The sequence below is a fragment of the Scyliorhinus torazame genome, chromosome 17 (genome assembly GCF_047496885.1).
Source record: "Scyliorhinus torazame isolate Kashiwa2021f chromosome 17, sScyTor2.1, whole genome shotgun sequence".
NCBI lineage: Eukaryota > Metazoa > Chordata > Chondrichthyes > Carcharhiniformes > Scyliorhinidae > Scyliorhinus > Scyliorhinus torazame.
Genome location: NC_092723.1, coordinates 166,834,075 through 166,849,836, shown reverse-complemented (window position 1 = coordinate 166,849,836; position 15,762 = coordinate 166,834,075). Strand labels below are relative to the sequence as shown.

At 47.4% G+C, this 15,762-nt stretch overlaps 1 protein-coding gene across 2 annotated transcripts in view; it reads left to right on the top strand.

The window, feature by feature from the left end:
- pkd1a (polycystic kidney disease 1a) overlaps window positions 1–15,762 on the top strand; it is a 239,617-nt gene that overhangs the window by 89,443 nt on the left and 134,412 nt on the right. For both annotated transcript variants that reach the window (XM_072481591.1, XM_072481590.1), the window contains exons 6-11: window positions 1,566–2,210; window positions 3,744–3,918; window positions 10,522–10,742; window positions 11,286–11,401; window positions 14,146–14,296; window positions 14,815–15,071. In XM_072481591.1, coding sequence (XP_072337692.1) covers window positions 1,566–2,210; window positions 3,744–3,918; window positions 10,522–10,742; window positions 11,286–11,401; window positions 14,146–14,296; window positions 14,815–15,071 — 1,565 coding nt within the window. The remainder of the gene's footprint in view (window positions 1–1,565; window positions 2,211–3,743; window positions 3,919–10,521; window positions 10,743–11,285; window positions 11,402–14,145; window positions 14,297–14,814; window positions 15,072–15,762) is intronic.

Genomic DNA, 15,762 nt, shown 5'->3' with positions numbered 1-15,762 from the left:
TTCAAATAACAGGTGCGGTGAGAATGCAGATGGAATCACAGAATCATGGCATGATACAGTACAGAAGGCCATTCAGCCCACCACCCCTGTGCTGACTGAGCTACCCAGTTAGCCCCACTCCCCCAATGCTCTTTCCCCATAATCCTGCAAATTGCTTCCCTTTAGGGGCGGCCTGGCGGCACAGTGGTTAGCACTGCTGCCTCACAGCGCCAGGGACCCGGGTTCAGTTCCGGTCTTGGATGATTGTCTGTGTGGAGTTTGCACATCCCCCCTGTGTCAGCGTGGGCTTCCTCCGGGTGCTCCGGTTTCCTCTCAATCCAGAGATGTGCCGATTAGGTGGATTGGCCACCCTAAATTAACCCTCAAGTGTGTCCAGGGATGTGTAGATTAGGTTATGGGGTTATACAGCGGGGGAGTGGGCTTGGGTGGCTAGCTCTTTCAGACGGTCAGTGTAGACTCGATGGGCTGAATGGTCTCCTTCTACACTGTAGGGATTCTCGGATTCTAACTGCATATCCAACTCCATTTTGAAGTGACCATTGAATCTGCCTCCTTCCAGGCAGCACATTCTGGATTGTAACAACGCTCTGTGGGCGGGAAGTGTTTTCTCATGACCCATCTGTCTGCCATTCAAAACAGTTTCCCCTTGCTTCCTCCATCAGAGCTGTTCATTGGCGTGCCAAACTCGTCTCCTCTTCAGCTTCTCTCCTGTGAGATAATGCACAATAAATATTAAAAACTGAGAAATGTGGAGGAATGGAGGGTCATTGGAGTGGCACATTGGCAGACCCTGAGGGTGGCTGGATTGGTAGATAAGGTGACCAAGAGGCATATGGGAGACTTGCCTTTATTAGACAAGGCATAGAATATAAGAGTTGGGGAGGTTAACACTGGTTAGGCCTCAGCCAGAGTGCTACACGCAAAGCTGGCCATCGCACTACAGGAAAGGTGAGAGGGCACAGAGGAGATTTACGGCGGTGTTGCCTGCACTGCAGAATTTTAGTTATGAGGAAAGCTTGGCTAGATAAAAAGATAGAGGAGACCTAATTGAAGTGCAAAAACTAACAGGGGACCAAGATAGAGTGGAGGTGAAGACCCTATTCTTCTTGATTGAGGGCTCTGAAACAAGGGAGCATAGATTTGGGGGGAAAGTTTGGAGACTTACAGGGGTTTCTCGGCATCCAGAGGGCAATGAGGATCTGGAACTCACTACCTGAAAGGGTGGGCAAGCCAGAAACCCTCTGGACATTTAAAAGGTGCTTGGATATGCTCTTGAATTGTCATAACCCACAAGGCTCCAGAGGAAAAGCTGAAAGGTAGTATTAGGCTGGTTGGCTCCTTTGTTAGCAGACATTGGTACAATCGGCCAAAGGGCCTCCTTCCCCCTGCTAAAGCACTTATGATTCTCAGGAGAACATCTCCAGCTTCTCCACCCTCTCCTCACAATTGCCGAGTGTATTCTACGCATGAACAATTTTTGATGTGTTTTGCATTTTGTTTTTGGATATATTCACAATGTGCTGGATGGGCTTCACACTAGAATTTCCCATTATCTTTTTTTCCAGGGTCTGAGTTTGTAGCCTGCTCACCTGACAGACAGTCTATAGTAAATTTAACATTGGCGGCAAAATGGATCTCCAGCAGGGAAAGCTGCATCGCATTCTGTTTTACTGAGGGTGAATTATTTGCTGCCCTGGACAATGAGAGTCATTGCCTATGTGGCTCGGAACGTGAACCAGATTCAGATTCTTTATGTATGCCAGGGTATACAGATAGAGAGTGTATTCAGGTCTGCAGCTGCACTATTATAGGACAAGCATTCGAAGTTACAGTTGCGAATTTTGCTGATCTACGCACTTTTAGCCTTTTTGAAGCCGCACGTTTGACTGTTAAACCTTTAGTTAACGTTAGCACTTTCCAGTGGGATTTTGGAGACCTGTCTCCGCCTCTAAACACTACCAGCTGTGTCGTGTTCCACAAATACGGTCTCCCAGGGACATACCTGGTCAGCGTCGCATTCTCCGTAGGCAGCAAGCCTACCTCACTGCACGTGGAAATAAATGTCTTAATCCCCCCTGGAAGCCTGGAGGTGGATTGTCCTCCTGCAGTGCAGACAAACAAAAGCATTGACGTTAGGATCTACAACTGGAACAGCAACAGTGTTACAGCATCGTGGAGTGTCGCAGCATCTAATGATGACACAATAAAAGGTGAGTGAAAAGGCCTACTGATTAACAAATTCCCCTTCAGAAGGTGTTGACTCCTGCTGGGTACAGTGCAAAGCCTGTGGTTGTCCTTATTTTACCTAAGTAGCCCTCTTCATAGAGGTAGTGTAGACAATCACAGCTGTATCTTTTTGAATGTTCCTCCCTTTTTCCTTTGGAACAAGGTGACATAATCTTAATCTTAGAAATATGACATTTAGAACTGAAATTAGGTCACACATTTTAACATGGGCTGGGTGGGGGATTAGAACTCCTCCCTCAACACTACCCGCAGCCCCCCCACACTCCAGCCCCCATCTCCAGCCCTCCCACCCCAACACTCCACCCCCTCTCCCACACCTAAGAGTATCAAGGGATATGAAGCAAACACAGGCCATCGGAATTGAGGTATAGATTGGCCATGATCTAATACGTTTGACGGCTGAATGGCCTCCTCCTGTTCCTGTGCTACGTAAGATGTTGGCCTGGCTTTCCCTCTCCACTTAAGGAAAAACCGTAGTATCGAGCACCCTGATTCAAGTCATACAATTCTTCATTGGTGATTCTGTCTCTCTATGTCACATCCTTGCCCAAGGGTTGCTGATCATGGCTTATGACATGGGGCGAGATTCTCCGACCCCCCGCCGGGACGGAGAATCGCCGGGGGCTGGCGTGAATCCCGCCCCTGCCGGTTGCCGAAGTCTCTGGCACCAGAGATTCGGCGGGGGCGGGAATCGCGCAGCGCCGGTTGGCGGGCACCCCCGCTCGATTCTCCGGCCCGTATGGGCTGAAGTCCCGCCGCTAAAGTGCCTGTCCCACCGGCGTAAATTAAACCACCTACCTTACCGGCGGGACAAGGCGGCGCGGGCAGGCTCCGGGGTCCTGGGGGGGGGCGCGGGGCGATCTGGCCCCGGAGGGTGCCCCCACAGTGGCCTGGCCCGCGATCGGGGCCCACTGATCCGCGGGCGGGCCTGTGCCGTGGGGGCACTCTTTCCCTTCCGCCTCCGCCACGGTCTCCACCATGGCGGAGGCGGAAGAGACTCCCTCCACTGCGCATGCGTGGGAATGCTGTCAGCGGCCGCTGACGCTCCCGCGCATGCGCCGCCCGGAGATGTCATTTCCGCGCCAGCTGGCGGGGCACCAAAGGCCTTTTCCGCCAGCTGGCGGGGCGGAAATTCATCCGGCACCGACCTAGCCCCTTAAGGTTGTGGCTTGGCCCCCAAAGATGCGGAGCATTCCGCACCTTTGGGGCGGCGCGATGCCCGTCTGATTTGCGCCGTTTTGGGCGCCAGTCGGCGGACATCGCGCCGTTTCCGGAGAACTTCGCCCATGATATCCCTATGGGACAAGGTGAGGAGGTAGGCCCCACAAACTACCTCAACTCGCATCGGGATTGAACTCACTCTGTCAGCATTATTCTACATTGTAGTCAGTCATCTAGTTAATTGAGCTAACTTAGCGATTCTCTATTCTTGTTAGATCAGCATCTTCATGTAGGAATGTTGCTAATTTGTGTTTCTTACTTGTCATTTTCCACAGAGGCTCCATTTTGTCTATTAGGTGGACATCAGAGCAACAATTACTGCTATAGGCTGGTAACTAATAGTTCCACGTGGCGAATGGCACGTCACTTCTGTCAATCTCACAGTGATGGTGACCTGGCAATTATAAGGAGTCGAGAAATTCAGAATTTTATTGCAAACATTACAGGATGGTAAGCTAAATTTAAAAAATGCATTAGGCTTGTTGTCAGATGTGTCACATGCACTCCGTCACTTTGGGTTTTTCTCCTGTGAGTGAATCCCTCTGAATAAACCTTTACAACTGTGGCTTCAGCTCTCGGTCCGAAGCTCTGGAATTCGCTCCCTAAACTTCTCAGCCTCCACGTAATCTTTTAGCTCATCTTTTGGTCAACTTTCCAAATATCTCCTCTTTATGCTCGATTTGTTTGATAATCGTTCTTGTGAAGCGCCTTGGGATATCTTACCCCATTAAAGAGATTAAGGAAATGCAAGTTGTTACTGTTACCCAGAGGAGCAAACAAGAACTCCATTTAGTCAGCACAACACATGTAGGTAATGCATTTTCGGGTCAAAGAATAAGCCTAAGTATGAATGATAATCACGATTTTATTCAAAGACCACTGAATGTTTGGAGCTTTCTGTTCAGTAATATCAATAAGCAACAAGTGCGTCAAGAGCTCAGTGAAATTTGTACCAACAGTGACTTGTCATTGTCAAATGTGAGTCGTTGTTTATAAGTGTGACACTCTTGAAGACTGCAGTTAAGCTTTAGTACTTCATTCCATGGATTACACCTAAAATGCACATTCCACTTTTACCGTACTGGACCTCCCATTGAGGGTCAAAACTAAAACGAGATGCGGGTTTTTGTTAACACCTGACTCCCCATTAACCACTTGATCAACCCCCACCCCCCCAAAAAGCAACATCTTTCTTTCTGCGTCACGTAGTAAGGTATCTAACTGTGTGCAGTGTGACCCTGCTCTTACCTCCAGTTACATTGGGTCTGTGGCATAGAAAGAGGCCATTCCACTGGTGTATTTCAGCATTTATGCTCTGTCATGATATGCACTCATGCACATAATGACAGGCAGGCAGTGACAGACACCCAGTACAGCCAATCAACACACAGGATAGAACACAACCAATCACCAGGCAGAACACTAGAAGGTGGTTTCCCACTATAAAACACACGAGGCATCAGCACTCTGCCTCTTTCCACTGGTGACAATTATAGTGACAGTCAGGGTATATATATCAGTTGGCACCTTCCACACGTGGCTCAGAGCTAGCCTGGTCTAGTTAGTTATAGCAAGCACACTTAGATTAGTAGAGTGTCAAACCCACAGTGACTGTGCGCACTGCTTAACAAGTTCAATAAAGCGTATTGAGCTAACATCAAAGTTTGGAGTCTACTTTCAAGTACAACTGCATCCACTTGCAGTCCGTGTTACCCCAGGGTGATTAACGCGACATGGTACCAGACGTCTACTTTCTCTAAGTGGTTTACCTCGAGTGATTCCGTGACGACCAGCAAGTGCCTTCCAGCAGCATGGAGAGGATCCAGGCCCCTCCACAGCTACGGATCTCCGGCAATCTCGGCGCCAACTGGAGGGTCTTCAAGCAAAGGTTCCTTCTCTACATTGAGGCCTCAGGCCTTGAGGATGCGTCCGATGCCAGGAAAATCGTGCTGCTCATATCAACTGCGGGGGACCAAGCCATCCAGATTTTCAACTCGTTTGATTTTGCCAACGGCCAGGACAAGACCAAATTCAAGACCGTTTTAGAAAAGTTCGACAGTCACTGTGAAGTCGAAACAAACAAGAGCTTTGAGCGCTATATCTTCCAGCAACGCCTTCAGGGTAAGGATGAACCGTTCCAATCCTTTCCAACTCATCTCCGTATATTAGCGCAGTCCTGCAATTATGGTGACACCGCTGATTCCATCATCAGGGATCAGATCGTGTTTGGGGTGCACTCCGATTCCTTGCGGGAGCAACTCCTCAAAATTAAGCACATGACCCTGCCAGTCGCAATCGAGACGTGTATAGTGCACGAGCATGCGAGAAATCGGTACTCCCGTCTCAAAACGGCAGAGTACGAAAAACTTGCCTCCCACGAGGCAGAGAGTGTACAGGCCATCGCCCGGATGCGGCGCCTCAGTATCGATGAAGGCGGCCATTTTGAGCGCTTTTCCCGGGGCCCCACGCATGCGCAACACGAACGGGAGAACGAAGTGGCTGAAAACAAAACTGCGCAGGTGCGAACGTCGGCTGACCGCTCTGCGCATGTGCAACGACACACGGAGCGTAACGACATCACCGTCATGACGTGCCCGAACTGCAGCACCGCCCACTTAAAGCGGCAATGCCCTGCAAAAGGCAGGCGATGTTTAAATTGCGGGAAGCCTGGACATTATGCAACCTTGTGCAGGTCTGCACCGCCAGTCAAGGGCCAGCGATCCCAATTTCAACGCAAGCGGGTTCGATGTGTACAGCAAGGTTTACTGGATTCTGATCCTGGTAGCACTACAGATCCAGAGGATGACTGCCTGGAGTCCCCCTATCGTGTGGGCAACATCACTACATGTGAGTATGCCTCCTCAAATTCAGCAAGACGCCTATCCTCAGTGTGTATTCCGCGGACGAATGGCGTGCTGTCATACACGTTAACCAATGCAGCATCCAGTTCAAGCTGGACACTGGTGCTTCTGCCAATCTCATCTCTCAAGCTGATCTTGACCGCATTAAAAAGCAACCCAAAATTCTTCTGCCAGCCTGCCAGCTCCTCGATTATAATGGCAATTAGGATCACTAGGATCTTGTCACCTATACGTCTCCAACAAGACCATCAATGCCACACTGCGATTCAAAATCGTCAAGCCTGATAAGGCATCCTTGCTTGGTGCCCATGCATGCAAGCTACTCAACGTCATACACCGAGTACATGCCATGTCTTCTTCTGCCAATGTGATCTTCAGGCTGACATTGATGACATCCTGGCTCAGTATCCGGATGTGTTTGATGGAATGGGTACTCTGCCATACTGCTACAAGATCCTACTCAGGCCTGATGCCACGCCTGTAATCCATGCACCACACCGGGTGCCGGCTCCTCTGAAGGAACGTTTAAAGGCACAGCTACAGGAGCTCCAAGACCTGGGCATTATATCCAAAGTGACGGAACCGACTGACAGGGTCAGCTCGATGGTCTGTGTGAAGAAGCCCTCAGGAGAGTTGCGGATATGCATAGATCCCAAAGATCTTAACCGGAACATAATGCGGGAACACTACCCGATCCCGAAGCGGGAGGAACTGACCAATGAGATGGCACACGCCAGATTCTTCACAAAGCTAGATGCACCGCGTGGTTTCTGGCAGATACAACTGGACGAGTCCAGCAGGAAGCTCTGCACATTCAACAAACCACTTGGCAGGTACTGTTATAACCGTATGCCGTTCGGCATTGTCTCAGCCTCTGAAATCTTCCACAGGATCATGCAGCAGATGATGGGGGGCATTGAGGGTGCGTGTCTACGTAGATGATATAATCATATGGTCCACGACCACCGAGGAACACATATCTCGTCTCAAACATGTCTTTCGACGTGTCCATGCAAATGGCCTCAAGCTGAACAAGGCCAAGTGCTCCTTTGGCATGTCATCCATCAAGTTCTTGGGCGACTAGATATCCCAGCAGGGTGTGCGACCAGATTCGGACAAGGTCAAGGCCATTAACGCCATGAAGACCCTGAAAACAAAAAGGCGGTACTTCGCTTCCTCGGAATGGTGAACTTCTTGGGAAAATTAATTTCCAACATGGCCTCACACACCACGGCTCTCAGCCATCTGGTAAAGAAGTCCACTGCATTCCAGTGGCTACCCACACACCAAGCAGAGTGGCTCGAGCTCAAAGCAAAGCTCACCACTGCTCCGGTACTAGCGTTTTTTGACCCGGACAGGGAAACAAGAATCTCCTCGGACGCAAGCCAGGACGGCATTGGTGAGGTGCTCCTCCAGAAGGATGACTCGTCGTCCTGGGCTCCAGTTGCTTATCCGTCAAGGGCCATGACTCCTACTGAACAGAGGTATGCCCAGATGGAAAAAGAGTGCCTGAGCCTCCTAAGCGGCATTGTAAAGTTCCATGACTACGTCTACGGTCTACCAACATTCACAGTGGAGACTGACCACAGACCCTTGGTCCATAACATTCATAAGGACTTGAATGACATGATGCTCAGGCTTCAGCGCATTCGCCTTCGACTCCGAAGGTACGATTTCGAGTTCATATACACACCAGGCAAGGAGCTGATAATTGCGGATGCCCTGTCCCGCTCCATCACCTCGCCCTGTGAAAAAGTTGACTTCATCTGCCAGATTGAGGCACAGGTGCAGCAGTGTGCCAGCAACCTCCCAGCCTCAGATGAAAGAGTGATCAACATTCGTGAGGAGACTGCCAAAGACCCTCTTCCGCAGCATGTAATGCACCACCTTGCAAATGGCTGGCAAAAAGGGCAATGCTCTCAGTTCTTTAATGTCAAGGACGGCCTGACAGTCGTCGAGGGGATCCTCCTCAAGCTAGATCGTATCGTTATTCCTCACAGTCTGCAGAGCTTATTGATCAAACAAATCCACGAGGGACATCTAGGTGTCGAAAAGTGTAAGTGCAGGGCCCGGCAGACTGTCTGTTAGCCTGGAATCAGCCAGGACATATCCAACATGGTCCCCAATTGTGCGACCTGCCAGCGTTTCCAGCCTGCTCAAACAAAAGAAACACTCCAGCAACGCGAGATTGTGACCTCTCCATGGTGCAAGGTGGGAATCGACCTTTTTCACGTCAATGGGCGTGACTATGTGCTCATCATAGATTATTTCTCAAATTATCCAGAAGTTGTGAAGCTGTCAGGCCTCAAGTCAAGGACAGTCATCAAGGCCTGCAAGAAGACATTTGCCAGGCATGGTATTCCACTCACTGCCATGAGTGACAATGGTCCCTGCTTCCACAGCCAAGAGTGGTCCAATTTCGCCAAGTCATACCAATTCAACCACATTACCTCAAGCCCACACTACCCGCAGTCCAACGGGAAGGTTGAGAATGGGGTCCATATAGTGAAGCAACCGCTCTGCAAGGCTGCGGACTCTGCTTCTGACTTCAACCTTGCGATGTTGGCGTACAGGGCAACCCCTCTGTCCACCGGTATGTCCCCGGCTCAACTCCTCATGAATAGAGACCTGCGGACGACTGTTCCAGCCATACACTTACTGGACCTGGATCACCTCACAGTGCTGCAAAAGGTGCAGCAACTCAGGGGAACTGGCAATAGCTGACGTACGATGCTCATGATACCGATTTGCCTGTGCTATCTCCGGAAGATGCTGTTCGGATCAAGCTACTGATGGAGGCTGGTCAGCTCCAACTGTTGTTGTTCGACAGGCTGCTCCCAGAACATTTGTAGTTCGTATGGCTGATGGCTCCATTGTCAGGCGCAACAGAAGGGCACTGCGCAAAGTTGCCTGCCCACCACCAGATCCTACTTTTCCATATGTTGTTATGCCTCCTCCGGACACTTCGCACCATGAGGCCACCAATCTGGCAGCTATCCCGCCTGTCACGGCGACGTTGTCCCCACATCCACCTCTCACGTGGTCGACAGGGATCCAATGCAAGCCACAAAGATTAGACTTATAGACATTTATCTTGTAAATTTTGTTCTGTATCTGCACGCTAGGCACCTCCTATGTATATATTCATCCACTCGCCATTTAATGTGAATAGCTCCACTTGTAAATACAGTCGCATATGCTCCAAGCAACCAACATTTCTTTCAAAAAATGGGGAGATGTCATCATATGCACTCATGCACATAATGAGATACAGACAGGCAGTGACAGACACCCAGTACAGCCAATCAACACACAGGACAGAACACAACCAATCACCAGGCAGAACACTAGAAGATGCTCTCCCACTATAAAACACACGAGGCATCAGCACTCTGCCTCTTTCCACTGGTGACAACTGTAGTGACAGTCAGGGTGTATATATCAGTTCGCACCTTCTACACGTGCCTCAGAGCTAGTCTGGTCTAGTTAGTTATAGTAAGCACGTTTAGATTAGTAGAATGTCAAACCCACAGCGAACTGTGTGCACTGCATAACAAGTTCAATAAAGCGTATTGAACGAACATCAAAGTTTGGAGTCTATTTTCAAGTACAACTGCATCCAGTTGCAGTCCGTGTTACCCCAGGGTGATTAACACGACATGCTCCACATCAGCCTCCATCTATTCTTCTTCATCTAACTGTATCTCCATAATCGTCCATTCCTGCCTCCCTCAAATGTTTGTCTGGCGTCATCCTTAAACACATCCATATATTTTCCAGAATTACTCCTTGTGATAACAGGTTCCATATTCTCATCGATCTCTGGGCAGAAAGGTTTCTCCTGAATACTCTGATTTGTTCCTGGCTTCCCGACATTTATGTGCTACTTCTGGCTTTGGGCTGCAACACAAGCGTAAATGTTTTCTCTGCAACTCCCCGATCAAACCCTTTGATTATCTTAAATAGCTCAAGTCAGGCCATCCCCTTAGCCTTCTCTTTTCTGGGGGAAAACCTGTATTATAATCAGAGTCTGTGAGTTTGGCCTGGCCAACTCTCTACAGATATTTAATTGCTGACATTCCACTTGCATTGCTTTCCCGGTGGGCTATTCCCGATCACTGGAATCACATTCCAAAGAGGCCTTTCCGCTGTTTTATTTTGTAACCCTTTAATCTTGTTTTTTTTATTGCAGCGAGCATCCTGTGTGGATAGGTCTCAGTGATACTGCTGGTGCTGGAACACTGCAGTGGGTGGACGGGTCTACCCTCGAAAACTTTCAGGACTGGTTGCCTGGGCAACCAAATATGCTACTCAGCAATACCTGCGTACTTATGGGCGAAAACCTTGCAGGAGAATGGAAGACAGACCTCTGTACCATGAGAAGAAGTTTTGTTTGTGAATACAGAGCTGGAGGTTTGCGAATAAAATTACCACATTAAATTAAACATTATTCTTAACCAAGTACCAGTCCAGGGCTCCATCTTGCTTCTTCAGAACGCAATGGCGATGACTTTTTCTTCCTAATCTTTTTCCACCCTTCCCCCATTCCTTTGTGGTGCCATGTTTGGGCACGGTTTCTTGGGTGCCATGTCTTCATACCCTAGTCAGGAGCACTCCGCTTGGTTGCTATGGGTGAGATCAGCTAATTCAGCACCATTAAAGCAGGGTTACAGTTTAACTTGGCTACAGGGTGGGAAGATTTCTTCTCATCACTATTCTCCATGCAAGGTTTATTATCAAATACACCATGACAAGTTCACAATAAGTAGAAGGTACAACACGTTCAGTATAACTATCACCGCATTTAAGACTCACAAAATAATTCAATAATTTATAATGAGGAGAAATATCTTTGGCCAATGACTCATTTTTAAATTGAAAATGCTTTGTTTTGCAGTCATTTTGCAACCATTTACAAACTTTTCTTTGACAAGCATTTTGTTTTTTACAAAGCAGAAAAGATACCGGGTGCCGATTACTATTTGTTGGGATCTCCGGCATTTAGTACCCATTTACCTGTGAAGAATATCACCGTTAACAACAGTGCACTGACACCTACAGGACTGGTGGAGGTAAGTGATTATCTATCTGTGTTACATTTGGATAAAGGGTCAGTTTCTAAAGGAATTCATTGGCCTTCATTGCGAGAGGTTTCGAGTATAGAAGCAGGGATGTGTTGCTGCAATTGTACAGGGCCTTGGTGAGGCCACACTTGGAGTATTGTGGGCAGTTTTGGTCTCCTTCTCTGTGGAAGGATGTTCTTGCTCTCGCGGGAGTGCAGTAAAGGTTTACCAGACTAATTCTAGGGATGGCGGGACGGTCATATGAGAAGAGATTGATTAGGTTGGGATTGTTCTCACTGGAGTTCCGAAGAATGAGGGGGATCTCATAGAGACTTATAAAATTCTAACAGGACTGGACAGGGTAGATGCAGGGAAGATGTTATCAATGATGGGTGTGTCCAGAACCAGGGGTCACAGTCTGAGGATTCAGGGTAAACCATTTTGGACAGAGATAAGGAGACATTTCTTCACACAAAGAGTGGTGAGCCTGTGGAATTCATTACCACAGGAAGTAGTTGATGCTAAAACTTTGAATATATTCAAGAGGCGGCTGAATATAGCACTTGGGGAGAATGGAATCAAAGGCTATGGAGAGAAAGCAGGATTAGGCTATTGAGTTGGATGATCAGCCATGATCGTGATGAATGGCGGAGCAGGCTCGAAGGGCCAACAGGCCTCCTCCTGCTCCTATCTTCTATGGATCTATTAATATGTCAGGAGATGGTGGGTGACGTGAGTGTGTTTGCAAAGTGCGCATTTTGTGGTTGGTGTAGTATAAGGGTCTGGCACTTAAAGGATTAATGTTGGACTGAGTACAGCACCGCCCACACAGTGATGTGACAGAATACTTTATTCATTAAATATCGAAAAGGAAAATGACAAACATTTCAAGTTGTCATCACAGGAAAGTGCAATGGGGTTCACATTTTCTATAAAGATCAAAATGCATTCCGAGGCGCTTCAATTCAATAAGTAGAACACTACAGACGTTTCAAAATGGTAATTACAAATGAGGTTCAAGTTTATCTACATAGGTCATGTTGCACTATTGAGGTGCTTTTGACACAATTGTGTTTACTATGCCCAGTCAAGAACAAGCTTACAGTCCGAGAGCACATGATGCACACCTAAGGGTGAATCTAGTGCTGGACAGAGACGTGTGCACAAGCCAGCATGGAGCCAGTTCCTAGCTTGAACCCTTTACTCCATATACCTCTACAGCTCTTGTCGTCAATAAGTACATAAAGTTAACCTACTTAAGACTACAAAGGCTTTGTTAAGACCCACCGAACAGTATCCAATACCCTGCAACAGTTGGCAGATTTTGAAAGCTGAATTTTCCTTGCATAATGTGGAAAGAGGGAAAAATATTGCATTTCTGTGGAGCGGATCTCAGGACATTTTATGGCTAATGAAATATTTTTGAAGTGCAGTCACATAACAGGTTCCGACATAAGGTAATGAACAGATTATTTTTATTGGGCGTTGCTTGAGGGAATTCAGACATTTTTTCATTACTTGAAGAGAGAAATAGGTTTTAATAGTCTCTGTACAATTCCTGGTCTCACACTGCACAATGACCCTTAACACAGTAGCCTCACAGAGGCTCACATAGGATGATGCGGAAAATGAATAATGCCATGATAAGTGCAATAGGGGCAGTGCTCAGGGGCAATTGAGATGTTACTGCAGTGCAATGCCCAAGGCTGAGGCTGAGATGTAAGGGTAGTTTTCAACTTATCCACCTAAGCGTTAACCTTGGTTTGCCTGCCTAATGTAGCTTTTCATCCTATAGAAGCGAGCTAAAGTTACCTGGCAATCGACTCCACCAAGATACCACATGTAGGTGATAGGTGGTAAGGGTGAAGATTACCCCTGTAATTTTGGGGCAGATTAGAGGGGGTTTTAGAAAGAAAGAAGTAGCCTGCATTTATATAGCACATTTTGTGTGCTCGGGACATCCTAAGTAACAGCACGTCAAGTACATGTGACGTGCACTATCTGTTGTAGTGTAGGGAATGGTGGTTGACAATTTGAGTATGGCAAGATCCCATGGACAGCAATGTGATAAACGATCAGGTAATCCATTTTAGCAATATCGGTTGAGGCATCAAGGAGAACTCCCCTATTCCTCTTTAAAATAGTGTCATTCGATATTTTATGCCCAACTCAGAGGGCAGATGGTGCCTCAGTTTAGCATCTATTCAAATGGCTGTGGGCTGGATTCTCCAGCCCCCCAGCCACATGTTCTTCGGTGGCGTGGCGATTCTCTCTTCCTGCCACTTGTCAATGGGATTTCCCATTGATGCCACCCCATGCCGCCAGGAAACCCGCAGGTGGGGGTGCGCTGCCAGCGGGAAAAGAGAATCTCAATGGCCGGAGAATTCTGGCCAGTAACTCCAACAGTGCATCAACTCCTTTGTACACCATTATCAACTTGGATTGCACGCTCAAGTCCCCGGTTTGTAGTTTGCAACCACAAGCTGTTGACTTGAAGCTAAGCATGCCAGCACTAAGCCATGGCTGATAAATTACTCTGTCACTAGATGATATACCTGCTTGGCAGTACTGTGTGCTGTCATTGGCTTGTCAAAAATAGCAAATGTTCCCCCAGTAAGCTATTGATAGTTTGTCTAGAATTTACTGCAGGTAAATGCAATTTTTCGTTAGGGTGTTAGAAACGGGAGAAGGGAGGTGAATATGTTTTGCCTCCTCCAGTTGCTAATCCTTTTGTTTATTCTTTGGTCTCGTAGCTCATGGTCTTCCCAGGCCTTTGGTTCAATCATAAAGGTTTTGTGTCAGTGGTTGAATTGGCCACACAAAATCTGAACCACACTGTCCGGGTGATATTTCAGATTTACCGACCAAGATGTACTGGAAATGGTATGCACCTCGTGACACCAGGTAACAGCTTAACAATGGGAGTCACTGCTTCAGAACGCAAAACTTGCCAACCTCATTCCTTCTTATGTAAATAATCAGAAAAGTGCATAGTCTCCAAATAAATTTGTGGAAAGACCTCAAATTCTTAGTTCAAGTGGACAACAATTATATAAATGCATTTTACATCCAGCACATCCACATGCGTTTCCTCCCATTACATCTACCCTTCTCAGAATTTCAGCAAAACTTTCTATCCCCTTTTCTCTCTTGCACTCGTCTAATTTACTTTTGAAAGCAATCATCCTATTTGCCCTAGCCACTTCCTGTAATGCTGAGCTTCACACACATGTATAAAAAGTTACATAGTGAGTCCACACGCATACATTTATATTCCCCGCAAAATTATATGCACATGATTGTATTAGAAATGTTAACAAAATGTAAACTGAAAATGTATATCCTTTTCTTTGAAATTGTGTTGGAGAAACTTTCCAAAAATATACATCCTTTCAAAACCATTGGACAATTTTTCCTTCCAGATGATGAAGAAACGTGCTCGTCATTTGCTTTTTGCTTACCTCAAACTCGCAGCAACACCACCCATGGCTGCGCCAATGATACCAAATGGTGCAGCTTGGCTGAAACATGCTTGCCGTTCAGAAGACCCTGTGGCACTGATGTCTTTGTTAGGTGTCCGAATTTACTCCCGCCACACTTCAGTAGAAACCATCCAAGTTATGATCTTGTGACGGAGGTTTCCTGCACGGTGCCAGCCAAGAACTCAACGCATTATGTAGTAAGAGCATCTTTCCCTTTCGTTATAGTTGCATTTGTTGTCTTTTCCATTTCTGTTTGTAGCCTAGAATCTAGTCAGTTTTTAAAATCATCTTAAGGCAGTGAATCGGCTGGGTCTGTCGATGGGCAAACAGCCTGCTCGCCTGAATCAAAGGTGTGACTGCTGAAATGTGCAAAACTGCCACCCTGAAGAGATTTCCATGTCTAGATGTGAATGGATAACCTGTCCCAACCGTCCTTAATGAGATCGCTGAGGCCATTTACAAAACAGCTTGGGAAACGTCACTTTTTTGGAGGAGGGTTAGAGGGCTCAAGAGGAGCAGGGGTTAATTCTCCTTGGCATCCCTCCCCCCTCGCTCCTTCAAAAGCAATGGCACCTTGTCACTGGCCTGTTTGAATACTGAACCCTCTCCTCGGCCCCCTCAAATTGGGTCTGCCAACCAGCTGAAGTTGGTGACTGGACAATTTTCCTACATTCTCCCTTAACAGTCTCTCTGACCATAGTACCCACCCTCAAGCTGGCTTGGCACCAATGGGCAAGCAAGCACAGGCTCTCCACTGACTCAAGGTGATGTCAAAAATCACACCCTGCCACACCTTCCCGTCCCAACTTCAGTCCTGCTAATTCTGAGTCTTATGTGAGGTTTGTTAACTTTTCTGCTCATCCTCGAATTCCAAGTTAGATCATGACT